Source organism: Oryza sativa, chromosome 12 (genome assembly GCF_034140825.1).
Source record: "Oryza sativa Japonica Group chromosome 12, ASM3414082v1".
NCBI classification, from domain to species: Eukaryota; Viridiplantae; Streptophyta; class Magnoliopsida; order Poales; family Poaceae; genus Oryza; species Oryza sativa.
In genome coordinates, this window is record NC_089046.1 from 27,424,812 (window position 1) to 27,445,841 (window position 21,030).

Here is a 21,030-nt window from a genome sequence, read left to right on the forward strand (position 1 = left end):
GAAAGATAGAAATCAGATATATCAACTTGGGACAAAAGAAAAATCAAACCTGAGGTGGTGGGAACCATATTTAAGAATGCTAAATTTATATTGAAATGGGGTAATTTGATGTGCATACATGACTTAAAGCACATAATTTACATGTGAACAGGAAGTAAGCTACTTTGAAAACATAGCTGAACAACATAAGCACTACAGTTTCTTTAGCTTGAAATAAATTCAACAGTTGTTATTATGTATTGTTGTTAAGTCACTCCTTTCAAAAGAACCATAGAACTGCAAGAGGACTGCATTACTAAAATATATATATGAAGATGGTTCTGTGTTGTGCACTCCGTTGATGACAGATACACTTTAATAAATCAAAGAGCATTGAGAAACGCATTAGCAAGTGTAGGTTGTCTACTGGATGTAATATGGAAAATTCAGGCATAAAAAAGATTATACTAAACAGACTACCAGAGCATAAATTGTAAAACATAAATACCTTGTAGTAAGAAAGCTGATCTATTGGACATGGGTATCTGGGGAGAACTGACAACATTGGCTTAATATATCATGGAAAATGTCAGAATACACAACATTATGTGTCTTTCTTTCATACTCAGCAGAGTTATTTTCAATGAGGATTCGTAATCCTTTTGAAGATGTTACGCGGGAGAAGGCAACATAAAGCTGCCCATGAGAGAACACGGGACTTGGCAAGTAAACACCAACCTTGCTAAGTCTCTATCCTTGGCTCTTGTTTATCGTCATTGCATATGAAACACGCACTGGAAATTGACGACGTCTCATCTTGAAAGGCCATTTCGGGTCTGTCGAAACAGAAACAATTCTAGGGATATAAGCTTTAGAACCTTTAGCGCTTCCTGTTATTATTTGGGCTTCAATTACACGATGAGTGAGCTGCGTCACAATAAGTCTAGTTCCATTGTATAAGCCCTTGGATGGACTCAAATTTCTAAGTAACATTATTGGGACACCAATCTTAAGTTGTAAATGGTGATCTGGAAGGCCACTCATGCGAACCGTGTTGAGAAACTCTGGAGGATACAGGTCTTGAAGAGTGCAATAGTTAGCTGTGGTATCATCAATTGTATCAAAGCTATAATATGACATTTCCTCATTAGCTATCTGGCCAATAATCTGAGCATTTATAGCAGCAGCCACCTCATTTGTTGGGGCCAAAATTGCTCGCTGACACAAATAGGCTGGTAATTCTGAGGCATCTGGTGTTTACTCATAGACAAAAGAAATTAAACCTGTAAGGTTTCTTTCCTGAGCAGGTAACAAAAGATACTCTGGAATTTGGATCCATGTTGTGTCAGGTCGATCTGTTGGCATGCTATTAGGTAGTGTGCCATCACCAATAGAAAGAAGCCAGTGAGAAAACTGTTCTAATTCAATCCTATCAACCTGAGAAAGTGTTGGGCATCTAAGTCTCATGTTTTCAGTTAAATGGAGAACCACACAATTCTGCCACAAATGGGATCGTGTGATTGAAGCATTGAGGATCTGCTGCTTATTTGCATTTGGGATGACAGGCAATGTTTGCCTAAAATCACCACCTAGAACAACCGTGACACCACCAAATTGCTTGTTTGGTAGATAACAATTGTTTGATGGCATGATATCTCTAAGAGTTCGATCAAGTGCTTCAAAACAGTGCTTATGGTTTACAGGTGCCTCATCCCATGTGATTAGTGATGTTCTTTCTATGAGCTCAGCGACATGTGTATTTTTCTTAATAGCACACATGGAATACTCTTGAATATCTATAGGAATTCTAAACCGTGAGTGTGGTGTTCGACCACCTGGCAACAACAAAGCTGCTATACCAGAAGATGCAACTGCTAAGGCTATCTTTCCACGACTTCTTATATTATTGAGAAGTGCATTCCACAGAAATGTTTTGCCGGTACCACCATATCCATATACAAAGAAAGTGTGACCTGAACCATTCAGAACTGAGTGTTCTATGGCATCATAAATAGATCTCTGACTTGAGTTTATTGTTAAGTTGCTCATTTGCTTCTACTAAAGTAGCATCAAGGTCATAAGAGAGCTCATCCACTACCAACCTGTTGTTCAAAACATTGTAATCATGGTGTTCTGGCTCTGGCAAGTTGAAGTGACCTAGGCTATATCCAGAATCTTTGAGTAATTTGTCTAATTCATCCAAGACATATGACCTAATGTGTTGCTGCACTAATGGTTGAGAGATACCTTGTGTGGGCCGAATAGTACGATATGCCAAATCTTCTCCCATTGGCTTGATATAATCTTCAAGCAATTTTATTGGGTCGGTGACTGTCACGCCCCGAACTAGTCCCGACCGGAACTAGCCCGTGACGCTCCAAATTAACCTGTTAATCGATACCAGTCCCAGGAAACAGTGCTGGTATCACAGGGAGACAGAGTATCACAGCAACAGAGGTCTCTTTATTATAGAGTAGAAGTACAGTCATGTTGGGCTGCGGACAGATCCCGAGCTCACAACTGCATTACAAAAGGAAAGCGGAAGCCAGGACTTGGACCAATCATCACAGGCGCGACTTGGGAACTAGGCCGAAACCCTAAAACTCATCGTAGCCGACTTGCTCCTGGAAGAACTCCTCGTCAGTAGGATCCACTTCATCTTCTTCAGCAACTGGGGGGGGATTATTTATATAGAGCAAGGGTGAGTACGGGAGTACTCAGCAAGCCAGGGGAAATAAGTGTTTAATGCAGGCTTCAAGGAAAGGCTGTTGTTTTCGTAATTGATTTTGTTTGAACTCTTTTCTAAAAAGTCTAAGTGAGTGCTTCTCAAACGACACGGATGAGACAGTGCGTCTCGTCCGGTCGGAGTATGTGCAATGTGTCAGTCTTTAGGATTGCAACAAGGTTGGCACCCGGCCAACAGCTTTTCAAACGGCCACCCGGGCCAACAACTTTTCAAACGGCCACCCGGGCCTAGCTGATCCCATCAGCTGCAGATTTTTCAAACATCGAACCCCTTTTCACAACAACAATTTCACAAGCAGTAGTCAAACAAAACTACGCTAGGAATCACCTCACATCCGCCCATGACCGTGGGCACGGCTGTTCGAGCAGTTTGTTAACCTCTGCAGAGGGGGTACACTTTACCCACACGACATTACTAACCCGGATCACCCAGCCCGTGGGGATCAGCCACGTCGGGAGACCTCCAAGCTTTCATGACAAGGCATTTCGAAAGCCGATACAGGTTTACCATATGCCGACGAGAGGGGTCCCAGACCAACAACAGGTTAGGTCCCAGACCATACTGTGCCAGGAAGCCCAGGGGTCCTCCCCGACACCACCCCGGCGAATCCACATGTCTCTCGGCATCAAGGCTCCCCTGATAAGCTAGTTACTCAGCCAGGGGTGTCCCATTCCACCCATGTGGTCGTACTTGTCTTATGTTTGGATGAAATTCCAAGGGAATCGGTCCTTAAGTGCGAGAGCGGGAAACCGTACACCCGGTACGTTCCCCGGTCCGCGGTTTTGGAAATTCATTTAGTTCGCAAGCACCGACCCAGGTGTCGGGTTTTCCAAGTCTTTTGTAAAACTCCAGTTTTACCCAAGTTGTTTCTCAGATTTTAAGTTTGAAGGCGACCGTCGATACTTGCACAGAGTGCACGAATATCGAGGTGCAACTGGGTGGTTACAAGGGGACATGGTATAACAATTAACAAAGGAAGGATCAAATGCAACAAATTAGGTAGGTCTGCCAATCTGCCTTGCAGACGGGACAACAGATTAAGTGTGATCCTATCAATGCATAATATTTCGCAAGCAATATAATTAAATTTCAAATATAGGCTCAAGATGTTCAAAGGTGGCTTGCCTTGCTCGAGATCCGGAGCTTGATCCTCGAAATCCTCGCACTGCGGGTCTTCGGGCTCCGAAACTACACGCGAAACGGGACAACTCAACAAACGGCGAAAATAAAGCCCTATTAATGACCTCTAAGCGTGCCATTAGATAGATCTCGAGATTTGAGGAATTTTGGAAGTTGAACGGAGTCAATCGGATTTACGGTTGGGAAGATATTGAATTTCTAAGATTATTGGATTTTTGGTCTAAAGGAAAAAGGATTTATTTAAATCCTTTTTTGGAAAAGAAAAAGAAAAGAAGGGAGGGAGGGAATATAGACTTTTCTCGGATGGCTAGGGCGCGGCCCAAGAGAAATGGAGCGGTCTGGCCAAGCTAAATGGGCTGGCCGGCCCAAGGCGGCCCAAACTCGCGCGCGCGCGGGAGGGAGGAGAGAGAGAGCCGGTGGACCGGGCTCATCACGCGCGGTCCCGGGTGGGACCCGCTTGTTAGCGGCTCGGCTCACCGTGCGGAGGGAGCACGCGACGCACGCGCGCGGGCGGGGAAGGGACGCGGTGCATGCGCGCGGTCCGCGGTGGACGCAGGTGCGGCGGGCCCACGCGCAGCCTCACGGCTCGCGGTGGAACGCGCGCACGGGGAGGGACTGACCGGGGTCGGCTCGATCCGGTCTAGGCTGAGCTGGCGCCGACGTGGCGCCTACGTGGCGGCCACGTGGGCTGGCGGGAGGTAGACGACGACCCGGCCGCGAATGGACGGCGGGCGGCGGCGGCGAGCGGCGGAGCGAACCACGGCGATACGGGCAAAAGCGTGCACACCGGGCGGTTGCACGTGACAAGGGGAGACGAGCCAACGGCTCGGATTCGCCGGAGGTTGCTCGACGGCGGCGGATTGCGGCGGCGGCAACCGGCGGCGGGAGAAGAGGGAAACGGCGACGAGGTCACGAGAGACCGATTCCCGGCGGTGAGAGCATCCACGCGACCACGGGAATCCGATGCTAGCGTCGGATTGGACGGAGCTACGCCGAGCGAGGCTGGCGACGTGCGGGTGCTACGGAGCTCGAGCGGCGATGGCGGCGAGCACGCGGCGAGCGACGGCAACGGTCGGGGCGGCGCCGGCTAGCTACGGGTAGTCTACTCGAGCTACTACCGAAAGCTAGGGGGAGGAGATGGGGCGAGGAGGAAGAACGGAGGGAGGCACTACCGTGCGGGTCGGGGCGCTGTGACGAGAGGCCGACGGCGCGGGAGTAATATCTCCGGCCTCGGGCCGGGGAAGAGGAAGGAGAGGGCGCGGCCGGAGTCCCCTTCCGCGTCCTTGCTCGTGCCGACTCCTTCGACACGTGCAACAACAAACGGCGACGGCGAACAGAGCACGGGGGCGGCAGCTATGGCGAGGAGGCGAAAACGAGGGAGATTGGAGGGGAAGGAGCTGGGGTTTAAAGGGGGCGGCAATGTCGGTTTGGGAACCGACTTAGGGCGGTCAAGGCGCGAGCTGGCGCTCGGCGGTCGCGGCCAAAGCGGCGACAGGGAGGATGACGCCGGCGGGGGAAAAAGGGGAAAAAAAGGAGGGGGAGAAAGGGGCTTGCCCTTTTGCCGATTCGGGAAAAAGGAGGAGGGGAGCGGGGGCAACGCGGCAGAGGGAGGAGGGGCGCTGCCTCCGTCCCTTGGCGGCTTGCGCGCGGAGGGGCGGGGGCCGGGCGATGACGACGACGATGACGGCGGGGCGGTTTGGAGCGGAGCGGCGACACTGGCGACAGGCGCGTGCAGAGGCTGGCGGCGGCGGCGACCGGGCGGTCGGCCACCACGTGCGCGGGCGCGCACACGCTGGCTCGCGAGGACGAGCGGCTGCGCGGCTGCAGGCGCGGCAGAGCGAGGGGAAAGGGAGGGGGCGCTCGGCGCGGCGGCTTACGCGCACGCGCGCGTGGCGTGCGGGCGAGGCTGAGCGGGGGAGCGGGGAGAGAGGCGCTCAGGGCGGCTCTCGCACGCGCGAGCAGCGTACGGGCGAGGCCGAGCGGGAGGGGGGGAGAGATGGGAGAGTGCGAGAGAGAGAGAGAGAGAGAGAGAGAGAGAGAGCGCCCGGGGAGAGAGGGGAAGATGGGCCGGGGAAGAGGGGAAGATGGGCCGAGCGAGATTCGGCCCATCGACCTCGGGGGAGGCAAAATAGACTTTTGCGGAGGAATTTGATTGGAAGGATTTGGATTCGGAATTGAACTCGACGATAGATCGGGGATTGAGATCTTGAGATGGCACGGACACTAGACAACAAGCAAAGAAACAAATTTCGCAATTAGGGTTTTTAAGAGATAATTTTCCCGCTAGGCGCCACGACGGAACGGGCGCTACAGTGACTTCACAAAAAAGAAGTAATGTGACAAATAGCTGGCGAAGTTGGTATGGTAATGCCCATTGTGCTGCATCAGCCATAGCATTGGACCACTCACAATCATCACCAAGTAAACCTAATGCTTGACATGCAGCACGAAATGTTGGGTATAGTTGGCCAGCCATGGTGTGAAGATCAGAAAAGTCTTGTGCCCCTTTTATAATATGCAATAGCATACGCAGATAAAATCTTTCTCCTTGGTTAGGACTAACATTGGCTATACGGCCAACCTTTCCACGGGCATTACGACGCGGTTTCCAAAATTTTCCATCACCATGCCATGTCCAATGTTCAGGGAACTCTACAAATGTGTGTTGTCGAGCCTCTGGATATGTCTTGTTTGCCTCAAACCATGCAGTCAATTTTGTTATGAGATTGCATGGATTATCAATCACCTGGTGAAGATGGTCATCCTCAGTAAATACAACACCATTTTCTAGTGGGAGATGCACTGGAAGACGTTCCACGGCTGGATCGGTGTGATGGATATCAAATTGCAAAAGCCGCCAAGCTGCATCATGTGGTGTAACACATCTACATTCAAGGTATTCCTTTATTTCATTTATTTCCTCTGTAGAAGAACCGGGGGTATCTTTTTCTTTTGATTCCAACTTTAGCAAAATCAGGGCCCTTGTTTGTATACTTAAACATGTATTTCTCCATACCATCACGATTAACACTTTCCACATTTATGTGTGCCTGATACTTAACTAATAAGTCTACATTATGTGGAACCACAAATTGATTATCAATCTCAATGCCACGTTTCTTTGTATGATTCCATTATTTGGTCGAGCATACCTAACATGGCCATTAGGTAGCACAACTGTTTTGTCAGAAAATTCCTTGGGATAGAATTTAGTGCATTTACCATCAGCCATGCAAGGAGAAGAGGAACCTGGAATATTGCAAGGACCATGAATCATGAATTGTGAGACAGCCTCATAACCAATAGGGTCAATAGATGGGTCTGGTAACTGCGCTGATATGAAAGTGTCTATCTGATCGGCATCAAGGGGTCTATCCTTTTTAAGCCACACTATCAAGTGGACATGCGGAAGACCATGTTTCTGAAATTCAATCGTGTAGACAACTGAAAAAAAATATTGAGGTAAACAAAACTGAAACAAAACATAGTAATTAAAACATAAGAACTCATATTAAAACATAAGAATTAAAACATAGTAATTAAACGAGCTAACTTCCGAGTATGGGACCAAAGAACTCATATTTTTTTTATATCATCAACAAACAGCTTGAGCTTCATTTCAAAAACTCGATCAACAATATCGGGCCGATCAGAAGGTTGTTGTCCTGGTATAAATGCTAAAGCTTCTGTTATCTCTGGCCAAGCAGCATTACACGTGTAAGTGATGAAAAGATCCGGGCATCCAAATCTACGACAGAGAGCCACACAATCTTGGTAATTTTGGTAGTAATAGCGTGGACTTCCAGTGAATGAACCTGGCAAAATAATCCTCTGGCCTACCGATGAAGCATCAATAATGCCGCTACTGACTGTATCAAGTAAAGCTTTATAGGGGCTACTCCTATACTTCAGCTGAAAAGTTTTTTTTTTCCTATAATGGTTCAAGCGGCTATCCTTGACACAACAAAAACCATCAACCTCATATGACTGTGTGAGCCTCTTGCAACGCAATGGGGTGTTGAAGTCATCATCTCTATCATGCAATCTATATGCAAAGTATTCTACCAAACTAACTTTCTTCCGTTTGATCATTCCTGAGCGGTGACATTGTCTATACTTGAGATTTTCATGAAAACCATCCTCTCCATAAGGAAACAATAGCGGGTATTGCATTGCCATAAATTTGCAATGAGTTTCATTTACCCTTTGAAGCTGCAATGAGTGATCCTCTACTATTAAGTCACGACCTTTCTCGGTAGTGCCTATATCATTAACCATCAAACCAACCACCTCTGATGCAACTGGGGCTGAGTAGATATTACCATGTTCATTGGGGGTGGCAAATAACTTCACTGAGTAATGATCCTCTAACTGATCATGCAGCCTATCACGAGCAGTTCGAAAGAGCTGAACAACTGGGTTGTGTGCATTGAGCATGGTCATCAAAGATGCAACAATATCCTCATTTGGTTCAAAACTCATCTCTCTATGTGAAGCAACAGCCACTCTATTTCTTATTTCATTCTCAGTGTCAAATATGTATAATTGACAATATTCTGGTCTTGCACCATGCTTTGGAATAAGCGATCCAATTCGGTGGCATAGCTGCCCACTAATCTTGAAAATGTAAGGGCCATGACCATCATTAATTGAGTTGATGATATTTACACCCATAGATGTCATAGCAAACATAGAATTGTATCGTCTGATGTTTTCAAAGAAGTGGTTGGACAAAACACGATCTCGTCCAGTTAAACGAGAGAGCAAAGGTTCTGGTGGTGGCCTATATGGAGGCAAATAAATGCTCCCTCCTCTACAGCATTTGTTGTAAATTTGCAAAGCTGTTCGTCCACACCCACGTACGCGTTCCTCATACCAGAATCGAGCACCACAATGTTGGCAAGTATGGGTAGGGCCTCCTAAATTGAGAGGTGTGAAAATAGTACCTAATAGAAAGGAATAAGAGAAAAATTAGAATGGAAAATCTTGTAAAAGGATGATATAATATAAATTAGAACATGGTTAAGTGGTTTCACCATAGAAAAAAGATCATTGGGTGGAGTATTATTGTCGAGAAGCTTTACGATCATCGAGATAGAACATTAGTGTTGAGCAGCAAAAATTACTTCGGAACATGAACTGTGGAGGTTGAGCCTGAATATCGAGCAGCATCATGATCAGCTGGTAATAATAAGGGAACACCCCTATAAGTCTTGAGCATGCAGATGTTATGTATAAATTTAGTGCATCAAAGCATGTGCAAGAAAAGAACTTACGGCGATGTCGACTGGCAAGAAGGGGTACAAAATTTCCTAGAAAGCAGAAAATGCCAAATGTAATCACATATTCCCAAACAGGTAAAAATAAGGAAAAATCATAGCAAACTAAATAAGGTACCATCAGCTCTGGACCGCCCTACACGGCTTCGTTGACATGTATTCACCCTATGCAAGGAGGTGTCATTTTGGGCAATGTGAGATGAAGGAGAAGCGCCAATAGTAGTACTCATCCCATTATTCCTGGCTATCCGCACATCACAATGCCTGGCATTAACTTGTGGGGAAATACATCGTTGAACACATCGATATGAAGATGAGAAATCATCAGGTCCAGCTCCTAATGTAACAATCACAAATTGAGGAGCTATAGATTGGTCGAATCAGCACTTGCTGAACGAAATCAAATAGAAATGTAGGAACCAATGGAAGCAACAAATAAGCCAGTTAGTTGAAGGAGAAAATATTGGATATGGGTAACTTATGTCCTCTCCTTAAAACCATTGTGACTTTACGCTTCTTGCGTGCTTCCGTAGCAATAGATGGATCTGGTCGAGGCAGTCTCAAACCAATATTATCCAAAGGACCTATGCCAATGTGAGAAGCATCCAAATTTATATGAGCAGACACAAAGGAACAAATATGTACAACTATGGCACAGGTACCTGAACTGGCATTTATGAATCTAAAATGATACAATGGTAGTATAGCAAGCTTGAGCACAATCAAATAGAGATTAATTCTTAATAGAGGGGCTTACCTTTACCGCGCACTGCAGGAAGGGACTGAACACCTGGCACTGTTGGGCCATCTGATGAGGAGACAAAATGTTGATCTATTGGAGTAGCAGGATTGATAGGGTTAAATGCAAGCCTCCTGTTAACGGGTCGTTGAAATGGACGACAAAACACTGACATGGAGATTCCTATTTCAGGAGTTGAGATAAAAGATATGGTATGGTTAGAGCTTTCACTGCTAGGAGCACTTAGAACACAAAGAAATAAATCATCAATAAGTTTTCCGCTCAACATAAGAAAACTGTAGTTGAGAATTGAGAAAAAGCAAAGAAAGTTGAATATGCCGAATAATGTGTAGGAGTAGCACCTGGCCTGTTCTCTGTCTCATTTGTCCCTAAGTTAGCTGAGAAAATGGTGTTGGTGTTAGAGTGTCAGGCACCGCATCCATCCCCATCACCAAACCACTCCTAGATATTTATACAAAATGGCAAAACAAAATCATAAAGCAAGCAGATGAGTACACAATGGAGTATTATGGAAAGCTAAGCATGAACCTAAATATGGACAACTTTAATATGTGTATGTCGTGGACTTGGGGGCAGCAGGCAACCATCCCATAACCACTGTAGCAGGCTAAATTCAATTAAATGCTTAATCAGTAGGGATTATTGAATCACATGCTTGATAATAAGTAACTTGCACCATTAAAAATACAGGTTAAGGGAATCTGTCACAATGGTACATAATAAATCAAAGAACGACATTTCTAAAGGCCTAAGGGTTTCTTCTGTACAACAATGGGGATAGAAGGATTTTCTTGCCTGGACTGCCGTGGGAAAAAGAGGGCATTGCTCCCGCACACGATGGCAATGGGCACCGGAGAACCAACCGGTAAGGCAAAAGGTCGTCGGTGGTGGCGCAACTGGACTGTCACTGGGAGAGGAGAGGCTGCTGCTACTCGCGGACGGCGACAGCCTCTGACGGATGGAATGGAGATGGTGGAGACGAAGCCACCGAGCAGAAGACCACGGCCGTCCACAGCTAAGCCAAAGAAGACGCAAGAACACACTGGGCAAGGGAGGCGGCGATGCCACCGGCGGCGCTGGATGGATCGACGGAGGAAGCGTGTGAACTGCGTGCAAATAGAGAAGCTGGGGGATGAATCAACCGATGGGGAAAAAAATGGGGGTCCCCTGGAGAGCAGCCGAGGCTCCCTGGGAAGACACGCTCAAGGGCAGAGATGCTTGCAGCCACAATCGAACGGTGTGGATAGCATGCAAGGACTGTAGTTTCTACAGTAGCAAGGTAGCACGTGGCAGCTCATCTGAAATGGTATACAAAAACCTTAAGTTTTATTGATATCGATCGATCATTCCTTTCACATTTTTTTGCGATTAAAAATAGTATGGGTCATTAATTCGATATGATGGCCTTTGCAAGGCTGAAGAGTCATTAATCCTTGATTAAACTGAAATAAACAAAATAAGAGGACTAATTAATCTATCAGCTCAGTCTTCACAAGAAATAAATAAAAAAAGAAGCAGCTCCCAACTAGTGTGGCACATGGAGCACATGTATGTCTTTGTATAATTTAACACGACGTACTATAATTTTGGAGGTATATATTGTTCCATTCTCTAGTAATTAATTAACTGGTGATCATTTTAGTGTGTCATCTGCTTTTATTTTTCAAGGTAACTGGAGATTTGTCCCACAACTCATTTTATTTATTTTAATAAGAACTAATTGGTTGCATGCCTTATGACAGATGGCAGAGATGTAATACATTTTCATTATTAAAAAGAAATAACTGGTGATAATTTTCTTCGCTAAGTTTTGGGGATCCTCGTTCCTCACTTGAATTTTATCCTTTAGTTGGATATAATTAAGTTGCCAAAGGGGATTAAGGAAAATGCGTCATTAATCATGCTGCCATGTTGGCGCTAGATATGAAATTGAAGCAATCAATAACGCGTGTTAATTTTGTGTCTACAACATGTTTCTAGAACTTCTTTTACTTTTTGAACCTTTTAAATTTTTAATTTAAAATAAATTTTTCTAAAACTAATTTTCAAAATCAGAAACATTAGCTACGCCAGTCAGACTAACATGACAAAACAACACTACCACAGTATAAGATAGGCTGGCGTGGTAAAATAATACTCCCATATCGATGTGGATGACGTAGCAATGTTATTTGGCCACATCGGTATAGCTAATGTAACAGCATGGCGTTGTCATGGCAAACTGCCACACCCGCTGGTGGCAGTATTGTTTTGTTACACCAAAAGTTTTAGATTTTGGTAATAAGTTTTGAGATGGTTTATTTTAAAATTAAAAATTAAAAAGGTTCAAATAATGATAAAAAAATCACGTTTATACTTTTGTCTGATTAATTTACTAGCCGCTTGGTCCATCTGAAAATCCAATGCATTGCTATACATTCAAATAATATATTTGATCGTTTACTTTCACTCCCGGAAAACTCTTCTTTAGTCCTGGTTTACAACCCCTTTAGTCCTATATTACAAACCGAGACTAAATGCAACCCGGGACTAAAGATGGTCGTCCATCTTTAGTCCCGGGTGAAATAACCGGGACTAAAGTTAGATGTTTACCAATCATGACTAAAGATGGTAGTGGCAGTCCCGGTTGGTCATCATTTTTTTCTTTTTTTTTCATTGTTTCTTTGCTGCTTGCATTTTGATTTTTCCTTCGAGTTGATCCCTACATGATTTTCCCAAATCGAGTGCCCTACATATCCTAAAATCAAAGTAACATCACAAATCATAAGTTCATATAAAAAATTCTCCAAAAAAATACATCACAAATCAAATACATCACAGATTATATATCTCAGATCCATACCATGAATCACAAATTCTAAAAAAAAAGAACAAACAAAATCCACCGCTGCCGCTGCCGCCTCCCGCCTTCCCTCTGGCAGAGGGGAGGGCGCAGCCGACCGCCCGCCGCCGCCTACCGCTTAGTAGGAAATCGTGCCGCATGCCTGTCCAACCGTTTTGATGGAAATAACATATACCTTTCAAGTTATCCTATTCCTACAGCCGTTATCTAGATTTTTTTTATATATGAGGTGAATAAAATTAACAACTAAGGGTTGTCCATATTTATGTTATTTTAAACCATATCATTTTTTCATAAAAGTTATTAAAGATGTGCATCCATTTAGTTTCTTACCAAACTTTGATAAATATATAAGAAATCCTATTAAAACTTGGCAATATTAATTAATCCCCTAGCGTTTTCACAAACCAGCAGCGAACCTCCACTTGCCATTCAAACTCACATACATTTGCTAGTTCACGGAACACATAAGATTTTTTTTTTAAAAAAACTAAAATGGCAAAGTAGACGCATAAAGTAATTCTAAGGCTAAAACTACGCATAAGGTATACGTACACTGTGCATGCGTATACACCGTAGTATATAGTAGTAGAATATTTGGTCCAAATAGAGGTGTAACTTTCTTCCAAAATGGGCCTTCCTACTCTGGCCCAAATGGTCATATGGCCCATCAAAAGTGAGCGGATCCGACTCGACAACAAGATCCCCCGCGCGCGCACAAGAAAAAGGAGCCAAATCTGGCTACCGATCGATCGATGTCATTGGAGATGAAAACGGATACGGATGGAAACTAGCTCTACCATATTCATTTTCATATTTTCTTTTTGGAATCGGAATCGAAATCGGAAACTCCGGATACGAAAACGGAATCGAATATTGTCGAATACATATACGGAGCGAATACGAAACGGAACGAATACGGTAACAAATAAATATCAAAGTAAAAAACCCCTCAAACCGAGATTCTCAAATCAAGGAAGAGATATAGCTCGTTATTTTTTCTAATAGAACATATCAACATTTCTAAATTTTAGTGTTAGTAATTTTCTTATATCCAATTTTGTGGTTGAGGGAGAGGATTCAATCAAGAGTAAGACATTAGCGAGGGAAAATAGACTTATTCCTCTTCTTGCAATAGTTAGCTAATTTTGATTAAGAAATTGATTTTTTCATACGGGCCTCTTAAAAGGTCCGCATGCAAAAATAAACTCATTTTTACATACGGGCGTCTTAAGGAGCTGTATATTAAAATAAAATTTAAAACAAGTTTACCGCACTTATATAAACTCCAAATTAGATTATTTTTTTCTAAATGTTTCTAAAATCACGTTTGTTGGCGGATGGCATGAGGCTCTTCGACCAGATCTGCCGAAACCCGTGGCGAAGGCTATGGAGCAAGAACGGCGTGAGGCGAAGAGTCGCGCGAGGGCCTTGCCAAGCCAGGGGCGTCTCGGGCGAAGGGTGCAAGGCGAAGACTATCTGCCGAAGGAAGACGACTTCGCCATGGCAAGTTCGCCCCCGCAAGGGCCGAGGAAGCCTTTCCGGCCCATCAAGCCTAAGGGCCGGTGATCACTAGACGGCCCATCAGGGGCCCATGAGACCCTATAACATTATGTACCCCTGTAAATGTCCCTTTCATAAGGGTAATCATGTAAATTCCCCTGTACAACCTAGATCCTAGTAGTAAGAGCCTGCAATAGGGCTATAAATAGCCCCCTAGGCCATGTAACGGGGGATCCCAAGTGAAATTCAAAATTTAGTACACTTCATTTTCCCAACCACTGTTGAGTAACCACGTCCTTCGACGTACGCAGTTGTCGTTTCGACAACAGCTGGCGCCGACCATGGGGAGTCCGAACGAAACCACTGAGAGCGAATGCCACTGAAGAGGGTCGTGAAGGAGAAGGTCGTCAGGTGGAAGGAGAGCGACGCCGGACCGGACATGGCCGCCGAGGAAGGAGCAGAGCCTTCGGCGTCCGTGACCGAAGATGTAGAAGGACAAGCGCCATCACAGTCGCCCTCGGCCCCCGCGCCATCACAACCGTCTTCGGCCCCCGCAACCTCAGTGCAAGTGCCGAACACGGCCGACGTGGCGAAGGCGGCTGCGGCGGCAAGAGCACTCCAGACCAGGGCGGAGATCCTTTCGACAAACCAACTGGTGGTGCCTCAAGCCGCCCCATCACAGCCGGCGGCGCCAACTGCGCTCGCCGTTGTACAGGCCCAAATCAGCCTGGACCCCGAAGCGCAAGCCGAAGCCGACATGGAAGCCATGCGGCAGAACATGACACGGCTCCAAGACATGCTTTGCCAAATGCTAGAACAACAACAAGCATACGAGGCGACAAGGCGGACCAAGGCCACGTCGGCTCCAATCCTTCAGTATTCGGCAGGCTATGCCCCTTCTCAAGTCCGGCCGCAAGTGGTGACCCAGCCCTCTCCGCCACTAGCCGCACAGCCGCCGGTGTACTTCGTCGGGCAGCATCAACCACCTGGCCAAGCGACACAAACAGTGGCGGAAGGGGCTTCGGCTCTGCAGGCGCAACTCCAAGCTTTCCTTCAGCAACTCAACCAACCCCACTACATTTCAAGTACAACCCCATCGGCTCACCCGGTGGGGAATACAAGTCAAGGTGCGCCTAATTGGTTGCCACCGATTCAGCCAGGCTCGGGACCTTCGCCGTGGAGTCAAGGACAGTAGTTCGACTTCGGCAACACTGCTCAGGTGCCAACCGTTTGGCAGCAAGTTCCAACCCCAGGCTTCGGAACAAACCAAGCACCAATCCAAGCTGCCATGATGTGGTCGCAGCCAATCTTTGACCCATCCATGGCGGCCCAGCAAGTACCACCAGTTGGAGCCGGGCAGTCGAATGCCGCGGCCCAACTCCACGCACAAGCCACGATTTCGCCCTTCGCCACACCGTACCCGCAGCAAGGTGCGGTAAACAGGGCGGGAGGCGAAAAGGGGCTGCCGCTGAGTGGGGGAATCAAGACTCGTCCAATCCCGCCCCAGTTCAAGTTCCCACCTGTCCCGCGTTATTCGGGCGAAACTGACCCGAAGGAGTTCCTCTCCATCTACGAGTCAGCGATCGAAGCGGCTCATGGTGATGAAAATACCAAGGCGATGGTAATACATCTCGCTCTAGACGGCATCGCCCGTTCTTGGTATTTCAATTTACCAGCCAATAGCATTTACTCATGGGAGCAATTGCGCGATGTTTTTGTCCTTAACTTTCGAGGCACCTATGAGGAGCCGAAGACGCAGCAACACCTTCTTGGCATTCGCCAAAGGCCGGGGGAGTCGATAAGGGAGTACATGCGTCGCTTCTCGCAAGCCCGGTGCCAAGTTCAAGACATAACCGAGGCGTCGGTTATAAACGCCGCTTCGGCCGGTCTGCTTGAGGGCGAACTAACAAGAAAAATCGCCAACAAGGAGCCGCAGACGCTCGAGCACCTACTTCGCATCACTGACGGGTTCGCAAGGGGCGAGGAGGATTCTAAGCGACGGCAAGCTATACAAGCTGAGTACGATAAAGCCTTCGTCGCCGCTGCTCAAGCTCAAGCACAAGTTCAAATTGTCGAACCACCTCCCCTATCAGTTCGCCAGTCTCAGCCGGCGATCCAGGGACAGCCGCCAAGGCAAGGCCAAGCCCCCATGACTTGGAGAAAGTTCAGAACAGATCGGGCGGGCAAGGCTGTGATGGCTGTCGAAGAAGTGCAAGCCCTCCGCAAGGAGTTCGACGCCCAGCAAGCAAGCAACCATCAGCAGCCAGCCCGCAAGAAGGTCCGAAAAGACCTCTACTGCGCTTTTCACGGACGCTCTTTGCACACCACGGAGCAATGCTTAAACATTAGGCAACGTGGCAACGCGCAAGACCCAAGGCCGCAGCAAGGAACAACAGTCGAAGCACCCCGTGAAGCAGTTCAGGAGCAAATACCCCTAGCCGAACAACGCCAAGATACACAACGAAGGGTAATCCAAGTGATTACAAGAGCTGACCCGCCAAGCCTGTTGTCGAAACGGCAGAGGAAGATGCAGATCCGTATGGTCCACAGCATCACTTCGGCGGGTGAGGGGGCGCCACAGTACGTGAACCAGTTGATCTCTTTCGGGCCAGAAGACGCCGAAGGAGTCCTGTTCCCGCATCAAGATCCACTGGTAATCTCAGCTGAGATAGCCGGTTTTGAAGTCCGACGAATCCTGGTCGATGGAGGGAGTTCGGCCGACGTGATCTTCGCCGAAGCATATGCTAAGATGGGCTTGCCAACCCAAACTCTTGCACCGGCACCAACGTCGCTCCGGGGGTTCGGCGGAGAGGCAGTGCAAGTTCTTGGCCAAGCACTTTTGCTGATAGCTTTTGGCTCGGGAGAAAATAGGCGCGAAGAGCAAATACTGTTCGACGTCGTCGACATCCCATACAACTACAACGCCATCTTCGGCCGTGCAACCCTGAACAAGTTCGAAGCCATTTCCCACCACAATTATCTCAAGCTCAAGATGCCTGGCCCAACAGGGGTGATAGTAGTCAAGGGGCTTCAGCCTTCGGCCGCTTCAAAACGCGATCTAGCCATAATCAACAGAGCAGTGCACAATGTTGAGACCGAACCGCATGAGCGGCCCAAGCACATGCTGAAGCCCACCCCTCACGGCAAGATAACAAAAGTGCAGATTGATGATCCCGGCAGATCTCATCATGCATCACTTAGCAGTCAAGCCGAATATTAAGCCAAGAAAGCAAAAGTTGTGCAAGATGTCTGCCGATCGCCAAGAAGCGGCGAAGACCGAAGTACAAAAATTACTCCGGGCGGGGTTTATTCAAGAGATTGACCATTCGGAGTGGTTGGCGAATCCAGTGCTGGTGCGGAAGTCAAATGGCAAATGGCGCATGTGTGTCAATTTCACAGACCTGAACAAGGCATGTCCGAAAGACGATTTCCCCTTGCCGCGAATCGACTAGCTCGTGGATTCAACAGCTGGATGCGAGCTCATGACTTTCCTGGATGCATATTCCGGTTACCACCAGATCCACATGAACCCGCTCAACATCCCCAAAACATCCTTCATCACTCCATTTGGCACATTTTGTCACCTCAGGATGCCTTTCGGCTTAAGGAACGCAGGAGCAACCTTCGCCAGGCTGGTGTACAAGGTCCTTGGCAAGCAGCTGGGGCGAAACGTGGAAGCTTACGTCGACGACATCGTCGTAAAAAGCCGCAAGGCTTTCGACCATGCGTTCGACCTGCAAGAGACGTTCGACAGCTTGCGCGCGGCAGGCATAAAGCTGAATCCGGAGAAGTGTGTTTTCGGCGTCCGCGCAGGCAAGTTGTTGGGTTTCCTTGTTTCCGATAGGGGCATCGAGGCGAATCCCGAGAAAATCGATGCCATCCAGCAAATGAAGCCTCCGTCAAGCGTACATGAAGTACAAAAGCTTACAGGCCGAATTGCAGCACTCAGTCGATTCCTCTCAACGGCGGCCGAAAGAGGTTTGCCCTTCTTCAAGACCCTCCGGGGCGCGGGAAAGTTTAATTGGACACCAGAGTGCCAAGCAGCATTTGACGAGCTAAAACAATACTTGCAAAGCCCGCCAGCTCTGATAAGCCCACCCCCAGGAAGTGAACTGCTATTATACTTGGCAGCTTCGTCGGTGGCAGTCAGTGCTGCACTCGTCCAAGAAACAGAGTCCGGACAGAAACCGGTCTACTTCGTCTCCGAAGCACTGCAAGGAGCGAAGACAAGGTACATTGAAATGGAAAAGCTTTCTTACGCTCTAGTAATGGCTTCGCGCAAGCTTAAGCACTACTTCCAGGCCCACAAAGTCATAGTCCCATCACAGTACTCCTTGGGCGAAATACTCCGAGGCAAGGAAGTCACTGGCCAGCTCAGCAAGTGGGCGGCAGAGCTATCCCCGTTCGACTTGCATTTTATTGCACGCTCTGCTATCAAGTCTCAAGTGCTAGCTGACTTCGTAGCTGAATGGACACCAGTACTTGCCCCCGACCCCGAGCCCGATGACCAGTTCTGGGTGATGTGCTCTGACGGTTCTGCAGGCGTTGCGGCAGTCCTCTTTTCGCCGAATGGTGTGTCGATTTGGTACGCGGCGAGATTGCAGTTCGACACAACCAACAATGCAGCAGAATACGAAGCCGTTCTCCTGGGCCTAAGAAAGGCGAAAGCACTGGGAGTCCGGCGCCTGCTAATTCGAACTGACTCCAAGTTGGTAGCAGGCCATGTTGACAAATCCTTCGAGGCAAAAGAAGAGGGAATGAAGAGGTATCTGGAGGCTGTTTGGTCCATGGAAAAATGCTTCACCGGCATAACGGTCGAACACTTGCCTAGAGACCAGAACGAGGAAGCAGACGCCTTGGCGAAATCCGCTGCTTGTGGTGGCCCGCATTCGCCTGGCATCTTTTTCGAAGTCCTACATGCTCCAAGTGTGCCCATGGACAGCTCGGAAGTCATGACAATCGACCAAGAGAAACTGGGCGAAGACCCATATGACTGGCGAACCCCATTGGTGAAACACCTTGAAACTGGCTGGCTTCCGGTAGACGAAGCAGAAGCGAAGCGTTTGCAACACAGAGCCACGAAGTATAAGATGGTCTCAGGTCAGCTTTACCGCTCCGGGGTACTTCAACCCTTACTTCGTTGCATCTCTTTTGCCGAAGGCGAAGAAATGGCAAAGGAAATACACCAGGGGCTATGTGGCGCGCACCAGGCTGCAAGAACGGTGGCCTCCAAAGTATTTAGACAAGGAGTTTATTGGCCCACTGTGTTGAAAGTCTGTGTTGAGCAAATCAAGAAGTGCGAAAGTTGCCAGCGTCATGGCCGAAGCCAAGCCGTGCCCCAGTATGATCTGCAGCCCATTGCACCAATATGGCCCTTCGCCAGATGGGGGCTGGACATTATTGGGCCATTCCCAGTGGCGCGAAATGGGTATAAATTCGCAATTGTAGCTGTGGAATATTTCTCTCGATGGATCGAAGTCGAACCCCTTGGGGCAATCACTTCGGCCGCAGTACAGAAGTTTGTATGGAAAAACATTGTTTGCCGTTTCGGAGTGCCAAAAGAGTTCATTACTGACAACGGCAAGCAGTTTGACTCTGATAAGTTCAGAGAAATGTGCGAAGGGCTTAACCTGGAAATCAGGTTCGCGTCGGTCGCGCACCCACAGTCAAATGGGGCGGCCGAACGTACAAATGGCAAGATCCTAGAAGCACTAAAGAAAAGACTTGAGGGGGCGGTGAAAGGCAAATGGCCAGAAGAATTGTTATCGGTCCTTTGGGCCCTTCGGACGACCCCCACAAGACCAACCAAGTTTAGCTCATTTATGCTTCTTTATGGCGATGAGGCAATGACCCCAGCGGAGCTAGGGGCTAACTCACCAAGGGTTATGTTCTCTAGGGGCGAAGAGGGGTGCGAGGTATCGCTCGAACTCTTGGAAGGTGTAAGGGTCGAAGCGCTCGAGCATATGCACAAGTACGCCACAAGCACTTCGGCAGCTTACAACAAAAAAGTCCGACCCACGGAGCTAATGCCTGGTCATCTCGTCCTAAGGAAAAAGGCGAACCCAGTAGCGGTTGGCAAGCTTGAATCAAAGTGGGAAGGACCATACATCATCAAACACAAGTCCACGACGGGATCTTTTCGCCTAGCGACACTCAAAGGCGAGGAGTTCGACCATTCCTGGAACGTCGCCTCCCTCAAGCGCTTCTATGTCTAGAATGGGTGGCACCCAAATCGCCAACTTGTAAAAATGTACATACTGTCATGTAAGCCTTTCGGCACTATGTAAGCCTTTCGGCAAGAAAAAAAAAGAAAAAAAGAGAAGAGAAAAAGAAAAAAAAAACTGGATGTAGGACTATTATCCACCATGGAGGCCCGAACCAGTATAAAATCTCTGTGTCCTCCGCCTTCTTTTTATTTCTTTTCGTGTGATTGATAATTTGTGGAAAAACCCCAAGGCAAGCGCCTGATCAGCGAAAAATGCCAGGGGGGCGAAACGAATCGGCCGAAGCATTGCTCGCCGAACGTTGAAACCGCAACAGCTTGTCTCGGAAAATAAATAGCCGAATGACGTTACGACCGATCAACATAAAAGCAAAAGCGTTTCTCTCGACACAGAATGCTACAGATCGAAAATGAACGACGAAAAGCTGAAAAGTCAGTACACCTATTTCGCTAATATATGCAAAGGGGCCGGCATGTTCCGGCCTAACAAAAGCACAAAATGTGACGATGCGAAAAATAGCGAAAAGGAAATAAAGCACGTTCTTTATTAGCTTCAAA

The 21,030-nt window shown here is 47.5% G+C and overlaps 2 protein-coding genes and 1 pseudogene across 2 annotated transcripts; 2 read left to right on the forward strand and 1 right to left on the reverse strand.

Annotated features, from left to right (window-relative positions):
• Positions 1–7,425: 7,425 nt before the first annotated feature.
• On the reverse strand, positions 7,426–11,031 carry LOC4352840 (uncharacterized). The gene is made up of 7 exons (XM_015763240.3): positions 10,700–11,031; positions 10,246–10,345; positions 9,902–10,066; positions 9,263–9,481; positions 9,142–9,177; positions 8,902–9,046; positions 7,426–8,811 (listed from the first exon to the last, which is right to left on the reverse strand). Exons 3-6 carry the CDS (start codon positions 10,056–10,058, stop codon positions 8,988–8,990), a joined length of 471 nt encoding a protein of 156 aa, XP_015618726.1. The 5' UTR covers positions 10,059–10,066; positions 10,246–10,345; positions 10,700–11,031; the 3' UTR covers positions 7,426–8,811; positions 8,902–8,987.
• A 3,591-nt stretch (positions 11,032–14,622) lies between these two features.
• LOC136354614 (uncharacterized) lies at positions 14,623–19,520 on the forward strand (annotated as a pseudogene).
• A 341-nt stretch (positions 19,521–19,861) lies between these two features.
• LOC136354615 (uncharacterized) lies at positions 19,862–20,464 on the forward strand. Its single transcript, XM_066306118.1, has one exon. The coding sequence runs from the start codon at positions 19,862–19,864 to the stop codon at positions 20,462–20,464; it is 603 nt and encodes a 200-aa protein (XP_066162215.1).
• The last annotated feature ends 566 nt before the right edge of the window (positions 20,465–21,030 follow it).